Consider the following 20,654-nt stretch of genomic DNA (forward strand, 5'->3'; position numbering starts at 1 on the left):
AAGAGCAAGAAGGCAACACCGCCGGAGACAGGGGGCTCTACACGTGCCTGTTCAGTACCTTTCTCCCCAGTAAGCCTTGATTTGCCTATACAGGAGGAACCATTGCCACTATCGGGAGTTTCTCCAGTGGCACCTGGGCTGCATATGTCACTGAGGACACTTTTGCTGCAGACATGGGGAGATTCGAAGTGCAGATTGCGACTTTAATCGCTAAGTCCTCACAAAGGGACAAAAAGCGAAGCAGATCGCCTTTGTTTACTTTAGATCATCTGTCAGAAAGATCAGAGGAGGAGGATGAAGTAATACCTGCAGAGGACGGGAATGAGGAGTCGGACGGCTCAGGGGTATCAGAGGAACCCTTTTCTGCCTCTCAGATGCTAAGATCGCAGGTGCAATGTTATGCTGAAGCAGTGCGAACTGCATTCAGGCTGCCTTCCTCGGAATTATCTGAATCACCGGTCTCCTCCCTGGGCTCATTAAAATCTCTGCAGAGTTCATACTAGTTTCCAGTTTATCAATTGTTAAAGAAGCTAATTTACGCAGACTGGTTACATCCAGACAAGTGTTTTTCTCCTCCAAAGAAATTTGAAATTCTTTATCCCATGGAGGAGGAATTTACCAAGAAGTGGAGTTTACCTGCGGTAGATGCAGCTATATCGTGTGTAAACAAAAACCTGACTTGTCCAGTGGATGACATGCAAGTGTTTAAGGACCCTTCAGAAAAAAGGTTGGAATCCTTATTGAAATCTTTCTTTCTGTTAGCAGGAGCAGTTACACAACCCGTTGTAGCTTCAGTGGGTATGTGTCAGGTCCTCAAGGACCAGGTAAAAGATGGGCTAAAAGAATTATCTCCAGAACAGGCCAAATTGTTAGAAAATTTGCCCAAAGCCTTGTTTTACAATAGATGCTATGAGTTGGTGCATATGCGCAGAGTCATTTGGTTAAAACATTGGTCTGCAGAGGTACCATGCAAAAAGCTTCTAGCGAGTTTCCCTTTTCATTAAAGGCTCTCCAGGGAAGATTTGGAGAAATACATCCAGAAGATATTCAGCGGAAAGTCTACGCTGTTACCAGAGAAGAGAAAAAATAAGCGACCTTGTTTTAAACGTTCTCTTTCCCCGGCTTCTGGTAAATCTACCGCCAGCCAGTGGCGACGGCATTTTCAGCCAGCCACAAAAGCAAAAGAAGACCAGCTCCAGAGAAACAAGAAGCAGTGGGGTTCTAAAGCTAACAAGCAAAACCCTAAAACTTCTGCATGAAGAGGTGCCCCTGCTCGGCCGAGTGAGGGGAAAACTTGGTCAGTTTTCAGCGGTATGGCAGACAGAAATCCAGGACAGATGGGTGGTATCCATTGTATCTTTAGGGTACAAGCTAGAATTTCGAGAGACCCCCATCTTCTCAGTTCCGAAGCTCAGGGCTCTCCAAAGATCCTCCAAAAAAGAGCATCCTTCTTCAAGGGATTGGATCACTTGCTGTCCCGAGGGGTAATTACAGAAGTACCCTTAATGGAGCAAGGTTCAGGTTTTAATTCAAACCTCTTTGTGATCCCAAAACCAACGGAGACATCTGACCCATTCTGGATCTGAGATCTCTAAATCAGTTTCTGAACATTCGCCATTTCCGAATGGAAACTACTCTGTCCTTTGGGGTGTCCACTGCACCCCGAGTATTTACATAGGTACTAGCCCCTCTGCTAACAAATCTCAGAGCACAGGGCATAGTGATAACAGCCTATCTGGACGATCTACTTGTGATAGATCAATCAGTGGCAGGATTAGATCACGCGGTATCCTCTACGATAAGATACCTGGAGAAGTTAGGATGGATGGTAAACCTACAAAAATCCTCGCTACAAGCCCAAAGAAGGGTAGAGTATCTGGGCACAAGGTCAAAGCAAAGAAGAGACCATCCATTCGCCTTTGCATGAGGCTATTGGGAAAGATGGTAGCCTCCTTCAAGGCGGTCCCTTACGCCCAATTTCATTCAAGACTACTTCAAGGCAAGATTTTAGCTGCCTGGACCAGGAAGAGCCAATCTCTGTATTTACCCATGCGCCTGTCCTCACAGGTGCGCCAAGACTTCAGTTGGTGGTTAAGGACCAAGAACTTGCAGAAGGGAAGATCCTTACTCCCAATCACCTGTAAGGTGGTGTCTACAGATGCCAGCCTAATGGGCTGGGGAGCTGTATTGGAAGAAGCTTCAGCCCAGGGAATCTGGGCCAAAGCCGAAAGGGACCTACCCATCAACTTACTGGAGTTGGGGGCAGTATTCTTGGCCCTCAGAACTTGGTCAAGCAGGTTACAGGGTTGCGGATTCAGTCCGACAATGCTACAGCACTGGCTTATATCAATCACCAAGGAGGCACCCAAAGCCAGGGCGCCCAGAAGGAGGTGAATCGCATTCCGAGATGGGCAGAAGAACATGTTCCTTGCCTTTCTGCAATTTTCATTCCAGGGGTAGAGAACTGGCAGGCAGACTATTTGAGTCGCCAGCAGATATTACCAGGAGAGTGGTCTCTCCACCCCGAGATCTTTCAGGCCATCTGCCAGAGATGGGGGACCCCATACGTAGACCTACTGGCTTCCATGTTCAGCAGGAAGTTGGACAACTTTGTGTCCAGAACAAGAGATCCTCTAACCTACAGATCGGATGGGCTGGTAGTGTCATGGAATCAGTTTTCCCTGATCTATGCCTATCCGCCAATCTCCCTACTACAAAGGCTGATTTGCAGGATCTAGCGGGAAGGAATTCCTGTAATCTTAGTGGCCCCAGGCTGGCCCAGAAGACCTTGGTACGCCTAGATCATAAAGATGGCAGTGGAGGTCCAGTGTTCCATCCTTCCTTACAAGAGCTCAATTTGACGGTTTGGCTGCTGAGACCCACATTCTGAAAAAGAGAGCGATCTCAGGTCCGGTACTTTCTACGCTTATTAATGCCAGAAAGCCAGCTTCCAGATTGATTTACTATAGAGTCTGGAAGACATATGTTTCATGGTGTGAAACTAACAAATGGAATCCTCAGAGATATGACATAAGTAGGATTCTTGCTTTTTGCGAGCTAGGGGTGGATATGAAATTAGCCCTTGGTACCATCAAGGGGAAAATATCGTCTCTATCAGTCTTCTTTCAAAGACCTCTGGCATCTCATTCCCTAGTTCAGGCTTTTGTTCAGGGGGTATTGCGGACCAATTCAACAGTCAACTCCCCCTTATGCCCATGGGATCTGAATTTAGTACTGTCAGTGTTGCAGAAGTAACCTTTCGAACCTATTCGTCAAATTCCGCTGATTCTTTTAGGCAGGAAACTGGCATTCTTGATTGCTATCTCTTCGGCTAGAAGAGTATCTGAATTGGCAGCTATTTCTTGTAAAAAGCCTTATCTAATTTGTCATAAGGACAAAATTGTATTACGACCCCATCCTGCCTTTTTACCTAAGGTGGTGTCGGCCTTTCATTTAAATCAGGATATTGTCCTGCCTTCTTTTTTTCTCGATCTGCAAACAGCGGAGGAGAAATTATTACACTCTCTAGATCTAGTGAGAGCTGTAAAGATGTATCTGCAGGCAACCGCTCAGATACGCAAGACAGATGTTTTGCTTTTTTTGCCAGAAGGGACAAGCGGCATCAAAATCCACTATCTCCAGGTGGATTCGACAGACTATTATTCAAGCCTATGGTTTAAGGAACAGAACTCCTCCTTTTTCTGTTAGGGCGCACTCTACCAGGGCGATAAGTGCTTCATGGGCAGTGCACCACCAGGCTTCGGTGACTCAGATCTGTAAGGCCTCGTACACACGGACGGACTGTCCGATGAAAACGGTCCGCCTGACCGTTTTCATCGGACATGTCCGCTGCCGGATTTTGGTCTGATGGTTGTACACACCATCAAACCAAAATCCCCGCGTACAGGATACGCGGCGACGTGGGCGACCCTGGAAGGTCAATGCTTCCACGCATGCGTCGAATCACTTCGACGCATGCGAGGGCTTTCGGCCGAGCGGACATGTCCGGTAAGTCGTACAGACGACCGAACATGTCCGACGGACAGGCTTCCAGCGGACGTGTTTCTTAGCATGCTAAGAAACATTTGTCCACTGGAAACCTGTCCGATCCGCCGGAAAATTGTCCGGTCGGACGTACAGACGACCGAACATGTCCGCTGAAACTGGTCTGCGGACCAGTTTCAGCAGACATGTTCGGTCGTGTGTACGAGGCCTAAGGCTGCAACTTGGTCTTCAGTTCACACATTTTCCAAATTTTATCAGAGAGATGTGAGGGGACATGAGGAATGCCGCCGTTTGCTGCAGGCTGCAGTATAGACCTTGTCCATGGTGGTCTGCTTGATCTGTGTCTCCCCCCCTTCAAATAGGGCATTGCTTTTGGACGTCCCATTATGTAATGATTATGGCTCTGTGTCCCGTGGTGTGCGATGAAGAAAATAGGATTTTTATAACGGCTTACCTGTAAAATCCTTTTCTTGGAGTACACCACGGGGCACAGAGGTCCCCCCCCCCCTTCTTAAAGGGAACCTTATTGCTTTGCTACAAAACTGAGGTACTCCCCTGATGGGAGGGGCTATATGGAGGGGAACTGTCTCTGATTGGTTGTGCCAGTGCCCAATCACCTCTGGTGACCATACAACCCACTATGTAATGATTATGGCTCTGTTTCCTGTGGTGTACTCCAAGAAAAAGATTTTACAGGTAAGCTGTTATAAAAATCCTGTTTTTTCATTTTGGACAGAATGGTATAGAGCACTTGTTAGTTTTTGTCTTTTGTGCCCTCGTTGGGGACATTCACCCTCTCTATTAGTCTGTTTACCATTATCGCCGAAAGTAAAATAAAACCCCAAATTTTGGGTTGTCCCCTGGACAAGAATCATGAGGATATCATGAAACGAAACACTAGTTCTAGTGACTCTTTTTACAACCTGGGATTTCCCTCACTTGATAGTGATTGATTTTCTCACACTTCCTCTTTGGGTTATAAGAAGTAAGTGAAGGGAAATCCTCACAATACGAGGCAGGTGTCCAAATAAACCTTACATATAATATCTCTCCGTTACTCTATCCAAAGTGGAAAAAGGTTTGCCCTCTGTTGTACTTTAAGATTTATGCAATGCCGCAATCTTCAGCTCGGTAGGGCATATGCAATCTAAATTTTAATTATTGTAAGAATGAAAAAAACATTGCTTGAAAATGGATCATGTGGTGTTGTTTTCTAACTTGTGATAATATTTAACTATACCACCATTTCTTAAATCTACAGTGCCTTGAAAAAGTAATCGTATTTTTTGAAATTTTCCACATTTTGTCATGTTAAAACCAAAAACATAAATGTATTTTATTGTGATTATATGTGATAGACCAACACAAAGTGGCACATTATTGTAAAGTGGCAGGGAAATGATAAATGGTTTTCAAAATTCTTTGCAAATCTGAAAAATATGGCCTACATTCGTATTCAGCCCCCCGAGTCGATATTTTGTACAACCAACTTTCGCTGTCATTACAGCTGCAAGTCTTTTTGGGTATGTTTTTACCAGTTTTGCACATCTAGAGTGATGTTTTTACCCATTCTTCTGTGCAAAATAACTCAAGCTCTGTCAGATTGGATGGAGAGAGTCAAGTCAATTTACAAGTCTTGCCACAGATCCTCAATTGGATTTAGGTCTAGACTTTGACTGGGACATTCTAACACATAATTATGCTTTGATCTAAACTATTCCATTGTGTGACGGTATCGGTATGATATCCCCGTCAAGCATTCCCTCCTCTCCATACAAGAACATCACAGGATTCCCCACACATGAGTCAAGACTGGATGCTGGAACCAAGACACTTTATTGACACAAAAACTCAGCTTATATGTGGTTACAGCCTGTTAGGAACGCCCCCCTCACACAGTGGGGTTTCCCATACAGATTATAGGAGACAAGTCGGAGCCGACCCTGCAGACACGTTTCTTTAGATCAGTGGTTCTCAACCTGGGGGTCGGGACCCCCATGGGGGTCAAATGAAGATTTACCAGGGGTCACCAAATCCTGGGCTGTTCCTGAAGCCTGTACCACTCTCCCAGCCCTTTCGTGGGCTGCCCAGTAGGGCTGTCCCTGGAGCCTGTGGAAGCCCAGCTGGGCTGTTCCTGGAGCCCGCGGCCGCCCACTCAGCCTCTTCACAGCCTCCCATTCAGTTCATGGCATGGGTGGGGGGCAGAGACTAGAGGTCAGAGGGACTGCAGACACTAGAGAGAGGGATTGGGGGAAAAAACAAGAAATTAGAATAGAGAGAGATAAAAGGGAAAGAAAGGAGAACAAAGAGAGAGAGAGGTACATCCTAAACTGTACCATAAGGGGTTTTTAATATTGTGCGAGTGGAAGGGACTCAGGGAGCTCTAAATGTCCTGGGTTAGGGGTGCAAATTACTTGTCTTGCCTTGGGTGCTGACAACTTACACTACGAAAATAATTTTACTGTTAGGCCCCGTACACACGTCCAAGAAACTCGACGGGCAAAACACATAGTTTTCCTCGTCGAGTTCCTTGTGAAGCCGCCGAGGATCTCGGTGAGCCAACTTTTCCCATTGACTAACGAGGAAATAGAGAACATGTTCTCTTTTTGGCCCGACCAGATCCTCGTCGGTTTCCTCGGTGAAAAGTGTACACATGACCGGTTTTCTCGGCAGAATACGTCTCCCATCGAGTTTCTGGCTAAATTCTGCCGAGAAAACCAGTCGTGTGTACGGGGCCTTAGGGGTCCCCACAACTTGGGAAATTTTATTAAGGGGTCACGGCACTAGAAGGTTGAGAACCACTGCTTTAGATAAAGACATCACTGGAGTTAATTACTACACTGAAGCAATCAGAATAATTAACATACTACTTCTCTAATCATTTAGCCTGATGATACAATACACATCTTTTAAGGGTAAACACAGATCTTCTTTACACAACACAATAGATCAATTAACGTTTAGAATAGTGAGGGGACATTAGCACGTCAATAACCTGTCAGAGGAATGAATCACACATGAAATTCCTTTCTACCTCTACCCATATGGCAAGCAGGGAGCAGTAAACTGAGACATATAGGCAAATGTATCACAATGGCCCCCCTTTTGCTCCCTGCTCCGGCAAATCCGGTTGGACCTTCCCTGGTCCAGTAGGGTTGACGGGTTCAGAGCTTTTAGTCCGAGGTTAACTCCGTTTGGCATGACTGACCTCCCTTGACAACTGCTTCAGACTCAGGTATGTCACCGGGTCGTCAGATCACACGCCGGTCAGTCCCCAAGTCTTTGTGCGATCTGCAAAGTCACCAGAAGTCAGTGTGAAGACAGCGAATGGGTCTGTGCGCCGCCGTCTAGGTGTCCCGCTATGGGAGGGGGCAGGTTATGGCTCTGAAGTGACAATCACAGGAGATTCATAAAAAGGAAAAGTTATATTTGTTGTAGCACTGGTGCTCAGAGTCCGGGGGGGGGGGGAGAGAGGGGACTCAGAGCCCCATAAGGTCAGCCACCCCCTGCTCCCTCCGCAGCCGCCGGTTCTCCTCTTGGAGCTTCTCCAGCTCCATCTCCAGTTCATGGAGCCTGGGGGGGTCAGCCTGCTGTGACCTCAGGTGGTTGTTCTCCTCCTCCATGCGGCTTATGCATTCCTCCAGCTCTATGTACTCACGGATCAGATCCTGCTTGCTCATGTCCTGCAGGCTCTCCACGTGGTCCTTCATCATCCGGAACTGGGTGGTGGTGTAAGGGGCCACCGGTGGGCCCTTGGCGAACATCTCGGCCCGCATCTGGGACGCCCGCTGCGACTCCCTCTCCTCCAGTCGCTTCTTCTCCTCCCAGGTCCGCTGGTTATATGACTTCCAGGACCTCTTCTTCTTGAAGGGTGGCCGGCGGTGCCTCTTTCTGCCCAGCTCCCTCCAGGGCCCCTCCGGCTCAGGGCTGGAGCCCATGACCAGCTGACAATGGTGTTCCCTGTTGTCCGTAATAGCAGATTGTACCATGAGGGCTTCGTAAGGGGTGCCCAATGGTTCTTCCCGACCCCGCTCCTGGGGATCCCAAGCCGAGTCTACACAATGGGCTGCTGCTGGTGGGCGGTACCCAGGTTGAGACCAATTTGACCTGGTGTTGTCATTCATGGGGCAATTCTGCTTGAAGTGACCCAACTGTTTGCACCGGAAGCAGCGTTGTTCGTTGTCCTCCTGGCGTGGATAGCGAGGGCTAGATGTCACCGGTCTGTTAGGAGGTTGGTATCTAGCGGCTGGTGGGTGTGAGGGCGCCGTTGGTCGTGGAGGTTGTACCCGTGGTGTGACCTGGTTTGTCTTGCGAGTATCCGCATATTCATCCGCCAACTTAGCGGCCTCTGGTAGAGTCATGGGCCTGCGATCTCTCACCCAATCTTTGACATCCGTCTGGATGTGATTGTAAAATTGCTCCAGGAGCATTAGTTGCAAAATGTCCTCTGCGGTGGTGGCCTGGCTGCTGTTAACCCAGTTAGAGGCCGACAGGGACAACTGGCATGCCCACTCCACGTAAGAGTCTTTCGTGGTTTTGCGTGAGTCCCTGAACTTCTGTCGGTGGGACTCTGGGGTTACTGCATAACGAGCCAGGAGCACTTCTTTAACCCGGGCGTAGCTATGGATATCCTGATCTGGCACGGTCCGGAAAGCATCAGAAGCTTTGCCTGACAGTTTGCCTGACAATATTGCAACCCACTCTCTTCTAGCTATTCGGTGCAGGTTACATTGTCGCTCAAAATCCGCCAGGTAGTTATCAATTTCACAGTCCTTTTCATCAAAAGCTTTAAAAGCGCTAAACGGAATCTTCCTTGCGTCTGCTGTGCTGTACTCACTGTTCGGAGAAGGTGCGGCTGCTTGTTGGACTGCTGCCAGTTTTAACTGTAGTTCTGCGTCCCTTATTTGTTTATCCTTCTGTAGTTCTGCGTCCCTTATTTGTTTAGCCTCCTCCGCTAACAGGTCCATCACTTTCAGCACCACATCCGGCGTTGGGTTCGGGCCGAACCACGCTAGCTTCTCTCTCATTAGCTTGTTGGCTGGCGATTCCTCCTCCTGAATCACTGGTGTATCCATCTCTTGTACTGCTGGCGTTGCTGCAATCCCGTCCTCCTGGTCTATCTCCATTGATTCCGCTATGATGACCCGCTTGGTTTTGTTGCTAGCAATCCTTCCAGTAGTTCTTCCAGTGTCTGCTTGGAATCCGGGTGTGAAGGAGTAGAAGGGAAGATCCCGCTGCTGCCAACCAATTTGTGAAGTTATCGGTATGATATCCCCGTCAAGCATTCCCTCCTCTCCATACAAGAACATCACAGGATTCCCCACACATGAGTCAAGACTGGATGCTGGAACCAAGACACTTTATTGACACAAAAACTCAGCTTATATGTGGTTACAGCCTGTTAGGAACGCCCCCCCTCACACAGTGGGGTTTCCCATACAGATTATAGGAGACAAGTCGGAGCCGACCCCGCAGACACGTTTCTTTAGATAAAGACATCACTGGAGTTAATTACTACTTCTCTAATCATTTAGCCTGATGATACAATACACATCTTTTAAGGGTAAACACAGATCTTCTTTACACAACACAATAGATCAATTAACGTTTAGAATAGTGAGGGGACATTAGCACGTCAATAACCTGTCAGAGGAATGAATCACACATGAAATTCCTTTCTACCTCTACCCATATGGCAAGCAGGGAGCAGTAAACTGAGACATATAGGCAAATGTATCACACATTGTAACTCTGGCTGTATGTTTAGGGTTGGGTTCCTTCTGAAAGGTAAACCTCTGCCAATTCTCAAGTCTTTTGCAAACTCTAACAGGTTATCTTCTAAGATTGCCCTGTATTTGCCTCACAGGCCTCACAAGCCACTGTGAGCTGCAAAGACGCAAATGATCTAGGGAGGGAGCTGTATATGGACTACAGTTGTACTCATAAGTTTACATACCCTGGTAGAATTAGATTTATTGGCCATTTTTCAGAGAATATGAATGATAACACAAAAACGTTTATTTTACTCATGGTTGGTGTTTGGCGAAAGCCATTTATCAATAAACTGTTTACTCTTTAAATCATGGCAACAGAAACTATCCAAATTGCCCTGATCAAAAGTTTACATGCCCTGGTGATTTTGGCCTGATAAAATGCACACAAGTTGACACAAAGGGTTTTGAATAGCTATTAAAGGTAACCATCCTCATCTGTGATCTGTTTGCTTGTAATTAGTGTGTGTGTGTGTATACAAGGTCAATGAGTTTCTGGACTCCTGACAGACCCTTGCATCTTTCATCCAGTGCTGCACTGACATTTCTGGGTTCTGAGTCATGGGAAAAGCAAAAGAATTGTCAAAGGATCTGCGGGAAAAGGTAGTTGAACTGTAAAAAACAGGAAAGGGATTTAAAAAGATATCCAAGGAATTGAGATTGACAATCGGCAGTGTTCCAACTCTAATAAAGAAGTGGAAAATGAGGGGTTCTGTTGAAACCAAACCATAGTCAGGTAGACCAACTAAAATTTCAGTCACACCTGCCAGGAAAATTGTTCGGGATTCAAAGAAAAACCCACAAATAACTTCAGGTGAAATACAGGACTCTGAAAACATGTGGCCTGGCTGTTTCACGATGCACAATAAGGAGGCACTTGAAGAAAGATGTACTGCATGGTCGAGTCACCAGAAGAAAGCCATTACTAATGCAAATGCCACAAAGTATCCTGCTTAGAATACCCCAAACAGCACAAAGGCCAACCTTAAACCTTCTGGCACAAAGTCATTTGGAGTGATAAAATCAAAATTGTGCTTTTTGGCCACAGCCATAAACTCACATTTGGGGCGTCAACAAGGCCTATGATGAAAGTTACACCCTTCCTATTGTGAAACATGTAGGTGGATCACTGATGTTTTGGGGATGTGTGAGCTACAAAGACACAGGAAATTTGGTCAAAATTGTGGGCAAGATGAATGCAGTATGTTAAAATATACTGGAGGAATATTTGCATTCATCAGCCAGGAAGCTGCACATGGGACATACTTGGACATTGCAACGTGACAATGATCCAAAACACCAGGCCAACGACCTGTCATTGGCTACAGCAGAATAAAGTGAAGGTTCTGGAGTGGCCATCTGTCTCCTGACCTCAATATCATTGAGCCACTTTGGGGAGATCTCAAACGTGCAGTTCATGCAAGGCAGCCCAAGAATTTACAGGAACTAGAGGCTTTTTGCCAAGAGGAATGGGCAGCTTTACCATCTGAGAAGATAGAGCCTCATCCACAAATACCACAAAAGACCTTCAAGCTGTCGTTGATGTTAAAGGGGGTAATACACGGTATTAAGAACTGTGGTATGTAAACTTTTGATCAGGGTCATCTGGGTAGTTTCTGTTGCCGTTAAGATTTAAAGAGGGTAAACACAGTTGATTAGTGTTTGGCTGAAGCCATTCATTATTAACCATGAGTGAAAGAAAAGTTTTTGTGTTATCATTCATAATCTCTGAAAAATGGGCAAGGAATCATCAATTCTGCCAGGGTATGTAAACGTATGGGCACAACTGTTATATGGACTTTATTTTTTGCATTTATCAGTGTATTACCATTCTATATTTCATCTGATGTTCATGAGTGCTGATTCACTTACTTTTAATTGGTGGTTTGTTTGCATGTGTTTTCTTTCATGTTTGCTGTGTCCCCCACAAAGCTTCTCACAAACTGCAAACGGGACCTCTTATGGCTTTCTTTTAACAATGGCTTTCTTCTTGCCACTCTTCCATAAAAGGCCATTTATAGATTTGTGAAGTGCACAACTAATGATTGTCCTGTGGACAGATTATCTTACCTGAGCTGTGGATCTCTGCAGCTCCTCCAGAGTTACAATGGGCCTCTTTGCTGCTTCTCTGATTAACCACTTAAGGACCGGACCAATATTCTGCTAAATGACCCAAGGGGTTTTTACAATTCGGCACTGCGTCGCTTTAACAGACAATTGCGCGGTCGTGCAATGTGGCTCCCAAACAAAATTGGTGTCCTTTTTTCCCCACAAATAGAGCTTTCTTTTGGTGGTATTTGATCACCTCTGCGTTTTTTATTTTTTGCGCTATAAACAAAAATAGAGCGACAATTTTGAAAAAAATGCAATATTTTTTACTTTTTGCTATAATAAATATCCCCCAAAAACATTTATACATGATTTTTTTTTCCTCAGTTTTTTGGTTAAAAAAAATCGCAATAAGCGTTTATCGATTGGTTTGCGCAAAATTTATAGCGTTTACAAAATAGGGGATGGTTTTATTATTATTTTTTTTTTTTTTACTACTATTGGCGGCGATCAGTGATTTTTTTTCGTGACTGCGGACACTTCGGACAATTTTGACACATTTTTGGGACCATTGTCATTTTCACAGCAAAAAATGCATTTAAATTGCATTGTTTATTGTGAAAATGACAGTCGCAGTTTGGGAGGTAACCACAGGGGGCGCTGTAGGAGTTAGGGTTCACCTAGTGTGTTTTTACAACTGTAGGGGGGTGTGGCTGTAGGTCTGACGTCATCGATCGAGTCTCCCTATAAAAGGGATCACTCGATCGATGCAGCTGCCACAGTGAAGCACGGGGAAGCCGTGTTTACATACGGCTCTCCCCGTTCTTCAGCTCCGGGGAGCGATCGCGAGGGGGCGGCTATTCGTTATAGCCGCGCCCTCGTCCCGGATCGCTCCTGAAGCCACGTGAACCGCCGCATGTACGGGGGGGGGGGGGTCCCGATCGGACCCCCGACCCACGTCTAGGCAGGCACATACAGGTACGTTGATGTGCCTGTCCGTGCCATTCTGCCGACGTAAATGTACATGCGGCGGTCCGGAAGTGGTTAATGTTCTCATTGCCCAGATAGACAGCCTTGTCTTGGTAGGTTTTCAGTTGTGCCATACTCTCCATTTACGGATGATGGCTTGAACAGTGCTTTTGTGAGATGTTCAAAGCTTGATGTTTTTTTTTTTTTTTATATAACCTAACCCTGCTTTAAACTTCTCCACAACTTTATCTGACATGTCTGGTGTGTTACTTGGCCTTTTATGATGCTGTTTGTTCACAAAGTTTCTCTAACAAACCTCTGAGGGCTTCACAAAACAACTGTATTTATACCAAGATTAAATTGCACACATATGGACTCTATTTACTAATTAGGTGACTTCTGAAGGCAATTGGTTTCACTAGGATTTAGTTAGGCCCCTTTCACATGTGCGGATTGTATGTCCGCATTTTCATCCATCCATTTGCGGATGAAAACGGGACATACATTGGTCCCTATGTAATTGCGGATGTCAGCGGATGAACATCCGCTGACACCCGTAATCACCCGCTTCCGCAAAGATCCGATTTTGCAGGCGGAAGAAAATCCTATTTTTTTCTTCCATCTGCGGATCGGATGAACACGGACACACGGTCCGTGTTCATCCGATCCCCCCTTAGGGGTATCCGAGTATAGCGGGCTGAATACAAATGAATGCCACACTTTTCAGATCAGATATTTTTTTTTTTTTTTTTTAAACCATTTATAATTTTCCTTCCACTTCACAATTATGTGCCACTGTGTGTGTGTGTGTGTGTGTGTGTGTGTGTGTGTGTGTGTGTGTTTTTCGATCACATGAAATCACAATAAAATACATTTGTGTTTGGTAGAGTAACATGATTTTTTTTAGAAATTTTCAAGGGGTATGAATACCTTTTTAAGGCACTGTATATTGTAGCCTTGGTATATTGGCACCAACCATTGAGTCATGGACTTCACTATACCTCTAAATGTATGCTGTGTGGTATGTGGCATCAAGCTGTCATTCACAAATCAAGTCCTGTAAGTTGCGAGGTGGGGCCTCCATGGATCGGACTTGTTTTTCCAGCACATCCTACAGACACTCGATTTGACTTAAATCTGGAGAATTTGGAGAGTCAACACTTCAAACTCCTTGTTCCTCAAACCATTCTTGAATTCATAAGACCATGCTACCTTCTTTCATTGTCCCATGGACCAATTCTGATGCTCACATGACCATTGTAAGCTATTTTGGCTGTGGACATGGATCACCATGGGCATCCTTGCTAGTCTGCGGTTACACAGCCCCATATGCAGAAAACTGTGATGCACTGTGTTGTGACACATTTCTATCAGAGCTAGCATTACTTTTACAGCAATTTGAGCTACCATAGCTCTATTGGATCAGACTACATGGGCCAGCCTTCGCTAAGTCTAAGTGTGCCCTAAGGGAGTGATTCTTACTGTAGGGGGCGTGGCTGTAGGTGTGATGTCACTGATCGCCGTTCCCTATAACAGGGAACAGACGATCAGTGACACTGCCACAGAGAACGGGGAAGGGGTGTCTACACACAGCTCTCCCCGTTCTTCAGCTCCTGTGACCCGATCGCGGGACACCGGCGGCGATCGGGTCCCACGAGCGCAGAGCTTCAGACCAGGTCGCGCGTGCGACCCACGGCTGGGCTCTTAAATGCGACGTACAGGTGCGTGCCTGTGCCCAGCCGTGCTATTATGCCGACGTATATCGGCATTAGGCGGTCCTTAAGTGGTTAAAGACTAGGTTCATCTTTACAAAAAAAATAACAAATGCAAATTTTTTTTACAGGTTAAATTTTTTTTTAAGGAATCGGGAAAACGTGCCTGCGAATGATGTCGGGCGCTTGCACACACTGTCTACAGTTTTGTTAACTTTGGGGGGGTGCTTCTACCTGCCATTGTAGCGAGATAATCAATTTTATCAACCTGTTAAATTAGGTCACCTTTGGGATTAAGCCTAACCTGGGTGAAATGCGTCAGTGGGCATGGCTAAGGGCAGGGACTGTGCCTTTTAAAGAGTATGCCATTTGGCATCAACAGATCACAGCCTGAACTTTGTATTGTGACATGCCACACAAACATACATTCTGAAAATGAATAAATTATTATAAGATGCTCTACACCAGCCCTTTCTCAACCTTTTTAACGTGGAGGAACCCTTGAAATAACAGATCTGGTCTGACATACCCCCATCCCTTCTTTGCAGTACAAATCTGTGTGAGAAAGCTTGTGCTGAGGGGGTGTGGTGTTGCTTAGCTCTGCCAGTACAGAGCATTGGGGAGAAGTGCAGGAAGCAGCAGTTTGAGGGCCGGGTCACACTGCCGCGTGGTGCGAGATTGCATGTGATTCGCACTGCAGTGCAAATCACATGCAATGTCTTGGGATTTTGGCCATACAGATAGTATGGCTGATATCGCATTGCATTCGGACTAAACTCGTACAGGACCCTTTTTTTGGTCCGCACCAGAATGTGTGTCATTAATGTATTAACACATAGTTTGCATATGGCAGTGTGAACTGCCGTGTGAGTCGGGTGTGATGCCGGAAACCGCAGTCGATTCGCAGGGCTCCTGCATCGCACAAGTGTGAACCGCCCCTCTAATAACCAGGAAAAAAAAATCTATATATAGTATTATAAAGCGATCAAATGGCATGAGGTTTCAATTAGATTTTAATCCCCCTCACCTTAGCATATACTCGCCTTTCCTTTGCGTCATTGCTAAAGGTCTTCAATTATTCTCTCAATTGCTTTTTTGTAAGATCATAGAATAATTTAGGATCCATTCATACAGGTGACCAGAAAATGTTTAATGGTTCGCACTCTTTCACAGCTGTACGTGTTTAGAAAGGTGTGCTATTTAATGTATGCATTTTAATATTTTAAGCATCTCAATTAATTTTACTCTTTCAGTAATTATGTTTTGTTTTTCTGTCCACAGATATCGCAATGCTTCCTACAGACAAAGGTTGAACCTGAAGTCTCCTGAGCTCTGGTCCATGAGATTCCAGCTGAATGGAGGGATCTGCCTGCAGCCCACTAACATCTCACAAATACTTATACTTTGGGCACCCCCTGCAGACAAAGACGGCTAGTCCTCCCCATCTCATGATCATCATATATGCTAAATATACACATGTAGGTACACAGGGTACACATTATTTGGCTTATAAAATGCAGCAGAAAAATTATAAATAGCTGACATCTTTATTTAAGGCAAATTTGGATTACTTGCTGATAGTGTTATATAGCTACAAAGACAGACGTGAGATTAAAGCATCCTCTTCTCAAGCTACTTCTGCTAAATTTGTACGTTGGATGTGAAGAAGGAAAATTGCTCATCTTTTATGAATCTGACAAATGGCCAACATCATGTCGGCATTGGTCGTCTTCATGTTTCCTCATCTACATGAGGAAATAAGCCATAAATAAATAAATAGTTATGCGCCATATGGTGTTTAGATTCTTGTTCTCCAAAAACATTAATGCAGGTTGCCAAAAACACTACTGAGCTAGCAATGCACACTTGAGGCAGACACCAGTAAAACAAATAATATTTAGGGCCAGTAATAATGTTGCCTGTGTGTCTGCCTCTGTATTTGCACTGACGGTGCTGAGATCTTTATGTATACACAAGCCCCCATATCCCCTATTTTCCCTTGCATGTAAGGACCAGAGCTTCAGAACCTCAGCTTGCTGTGTTTTCCAGCTGTACTGCCACCTTACTGAGACTGCCAGACTGTTCCTCTAAAAGCTCTCCTAAAACTTCCCGCATGACCAAAGTGTTGGAGATTGGGAAGCTTGCATCTTCTCGCTAGTGGAGGGTGCTTTGTGCTGGTCTTCACTAATAATCAGTGTTCTGTGCCAATTACTGACAGATTTTTTTTTTTGCTGCTCTCAACACGACTTCCTTCCATAGATCACGATCAACCATACTTTACACCACGTGGACTCTGATTTATGTAGACAATCGTTTTAACTCTGGTGCCAGCATGAACATGCAGCATGTTCAGACTGTAAATGCGAGCCTGCAATCACTACATTATTTTGCATTTGAATCCATTCATAGCACCAGCACAAATGAACAAAGCTTCAGAAGTATGTTTTTTTTGTTTTTTATCTGGGCACGAAGATCTCCACCAACTTCGCCCTTTCATTACCAGCCAGTTGTATAGCAATGGTGGTGCTTTTGTCCACATACCATTGCCAATTTACACTAACTCTGTAGAAAGCTCTGTTGTTCTTCCCCATTGACATTGCTGGATCAGGAAGCAGTCTAGGGATGCGCCTTTGCACTTTTAGGACAGGTTAATCACAGCTCTTTTTAAGCTGTGTTCCCATTAAAGGGAGTTTTCTGCATCCTTTTCTGTATGTATTTGTATTTAAAAAAAAAAAGAAGAAAAAAAGAAAATTCTTCCAGATATATTCCTATTGTACATGAGTAATTTACTCTTAACATTGGTTTAAGACAAGATTTGGGAGTATTATTTTCAAGTAAGGCCATATTAACATTCATACTCTGTGTTTTAATGATTGTGGATGGGTGTGTAAACTATATAATTATCCAAATGTATGTATTTGACTTAGTTATTTTATGAATTATAGCTCCTAAATTTTTATGATTCTGGATTGGAATATTTCTTGGACATCTCACATTGAGGATGTGGGATGGGAGCATGGGACGTATGATAATATTCTGATAATAAACAAGCTTACAGAATCATGACTAACTTTTTCATGTCTTTTTATTTCATATCTTTTATTTCATGTCTGTTTTTGTCTTTGCCCTAAGATGACAATACTCGGAGTACTGTAGGAGGGTTTTTATCATTAAATATACCTTTTATTTAAATTGCATCCCTTTCTAAAGAAAGACATGAAACAAAACACTCAAAATAGCATTTTTTAAATAAATGTGTACTGTTCAAACTTCGAACTCACAACTGCAATTACAATTTATTATGCAAAGAAACTACCAAAAAGAGGTTACGGTAAAAAAAAGTGTTTTGGTGGTTGTTTATATGTGCTGCTTAATAAATTATTTAACATGCTCAAAGGGTTTTGATTAACGAGGACCCACAATCTTTTCAATGTACATGAAATCGGCTCAGTTGCAGGGAGAAATAAATATGTATTTTTTTAACTTTTATCCCCAACCATGGAAAAAAGGGGTATTTGATAATGTGTCTTATTAATGCATATAAGTAGTGGTGTTAGAGAGACTGTCACTGTTGTGTCCTGTAGTTATGTGGGAGCTGGTTAATGGAACCACATGTGCAGTGCAGGACGAGACATTCAACACATCTGGAACTGTTGCATGATCAATACATTATCCAGCTTAGCTTGTGAAGATCTGAGGGGCTGCCAACCAAAGTGGGTACAATTCCTTTTCTGTAGGGAGCTGCTTTTAGGCCATTTTAAGGGTCCTCGCACCCCGGTCTTAGAAAAAAAACAGTTCCATTGGCAGGGAAAAAACGCCCATATAGAGCGTATTTGTATTCAAGTTTAAAGTGGTAGTAAACTCTGTGGCCCGGATTCAGATACAATTGCGTATCTATCGGCGGGCGTAACGTATCTCGGATACATTACGCCGCCGTAACTTAGGGCGCAAGTTCCATATTCAGAAAGAACTTGCGCCCTAAGTTACGGTGGCGTAGTGTAAATGTGTCGGCGTAAGCCTGCCTAATTTAAATATGGATGATGTGGGCGTGTTTTATTTAAATTACTTGTGACCCCACGTATTTGACGTTTTTTACGAACGGCGCATGCGCCGTCCGTGAACGTTTCCAAGTGCGCATGCTCCAAATTACGCCGCAAACTGTCAATGCTTTCGACGTGAACGTAACTTACGTACAGCCCTATTCGCTAACGACTTACGTAAACTACGTAAAATACGACGCTGTTCGTGTGTTTCTGACGTCCATACCTAACATGACTTACCCCTGCTTTATGAGGGGTAACTTTGCGCCGGAAAAAGCCTTACGCAAAGAACGTAAAAAAATGCGCCGGGGCGGACGTACATTTCTGAATCGGTGTATCTACCTAATTTGCATATTCCTTGTGTAAATCTACGGAAGCGCCACCTAGCGGCCAGCGTAAATATGCAGCCTAAGATACGACGGTGTAAGAGACTTACGCTGGTCGGATCTTAGGGAAATCTATGCGTCACTGATTCTAAGAATCTGGCGCATAGATACGGAGATACGCTGTCGTAACTCGTATCTGAATCCGGGCCTGTACTACCACTTTAATTTACAGGTAAGCCTATAATAAGGCTTACCTGTAAGTATAAAGAATATCTCCTAAACCTGTATGGTTTAGGAGATATTCCCCTCGCAATGCACCGCTGACTGCAGCGGCGATCTTCGGCTAAAGGCCCGGCAGCCGCCGGACCTTGCCGGACAGAAGTCTCCCGGGCGCATGCGCTAGATTGGCGATACCCGAAAGACGCAGAGGCAAGATGACATCTCCTTTGGCGTGGACCAGGTAAGTTCCCCTAACCTCGTTCCAATGTAAGTATTTCATAATGAGCTAGTATGTGGTGCATAGTAGCTCATTATGGCTTTTGCTTTTCAGGTATGGGGGGGGGGGGAAACGGCAGCGGCTTTACTACCGCTTTAAGTGAACTAAGAAGAGTTTAGGCGCATTCAGCGTATTTTTAAGCCAGTAAACACTAAGCTTAAAATACTGTATGCCTCTAAATGTCCTAATGTGCATGAACACACACACAGGAGGACATTGAGCTGCTCTTACAGGCAAACCTCAAACTCCTGTAGAAGCAGCGATTTTTAAAGCCAATGTGCATGGACCCTAAGGCCTCATGTACACTGCTGCTGCTAAACTCAACTGCTCCCGAACTCTCCTCTGTTATCTTATCAGTACATGTACACAGGGTCATTTATAGGCAGTTGAGTTTAGAGGCTTTTTTTCTCCCTTTCAGGACAGCACCTTGGAGAGAGCTTAGCTCCACCACAACACAGGAAACACTGCGTGACAGCGCCCCTTTAAAAAGCGGCCGCTTCCACCATGCCTTTTAGTGTTTCCTCCGCCATGGAAGCACTGCTGGGGAACCAGAGGGGCTGTGCTCTCTCCAGGAGGGTTTTGGCAGTACCTTCATCCGTTTGTCTCTCAGACCAACCCGGCTCCTTCCCGTACGTGAGGGGGGTGCTCCGGTGTCTCTTCCTTCGCCGGCTTACAGGAGTAATGGTCGGTCGGGAGTTGTCCGCCCAGGGTGTTCGGGGGGGCCGCGGTTGTGCTCACACTGAGCGTCCATGCCAGGTCTCTGCATGGCAGCGCCGAATCCCGAACGGCGGGTGACGTCAGTTCCGGTGGGTGGCGACTTCTGGCAGGGTGTAGCAGCGTCAGCAATTGGTTCCAGCTGCTGGAACGCAGGAGGAAGAGGCGGGTCATCTGGCCGGGACTTCCTTTCGCTCATAGGAGGAGCTAAGCAAAGGAAAAGATGCTATTTAAAACTCAGTGGTGGCAGCTGCGGTGGTCCATAATGGAGGAAGCTGAACCATCAGCAGCAGTTGCGGATGCAGGCGCCTAGGTTCCCGGCTAGGCCCAGGTAGGAAAGGTACAGTGGTGCCCCTTTGCTTTTTTTATGACACTGGGTGTTTTTTTTGTTGGTGTTACTAATTAAATCCTGCAGCTGTCTGCTTTGGTATTAATGCTCTAATAGCAGTTCAGCAAGGAGTGAGACTCTGTGGCACATAGGGTGTCGGCTGAAGAGTGCTGTGTGTTCTCTTAATTGGTGATTTATTTAACCCTAAAAAAGGGCCTGGGTTTTTTTCTGTTTATTGTTTCAG

The 20,654-nt window shown here is 45.1% G+C and overlaps 1 protein-coding gene across 3 annotated transcripts in view; it reads left to right on the forward strand.

The window, feature by feature from the left end:
- Positions 1-17,572, forward strand: part of ARHGEF12 (Rho guanine nucleotide exchange factor 12) — a 254,728-nt gene extending 237,156 nt beyond the window's left edge. For all 3 annotated transcript variants that reach the window (XM_040325540.1, XM_040325541.1, XM_040325542.1), the window contains one exon: positions 15,788-17,572. In XM_040325540.1, the coding sequence (XP_040181474.1) occupies positions 15,788-15,819 (32 nt within the window). In that variant the 3' untranslated portion in view covers positions 15,820-17,572. The remainder of the gene's footprint in view (positions 1-15,787) is intronic.
- The last annotated feature ends 3,082 nt before the right edge of the window (positions 17,573-20,654 follow it).

The sequence above is a fragment of the Rana temporaria genome, chromosome 10 (assembly GCF_905171775.1).
Source record: "Rana temporaria chromosome 10, aRanTem1.1, whole genome shotgun sequence".
NCBI classification, from domain to species: domain Eukaryota; kingdom Metazoa; phylum Chordata; class Amphibia; order Anura; family Ranidae; genus Rana; species Rana temporaria.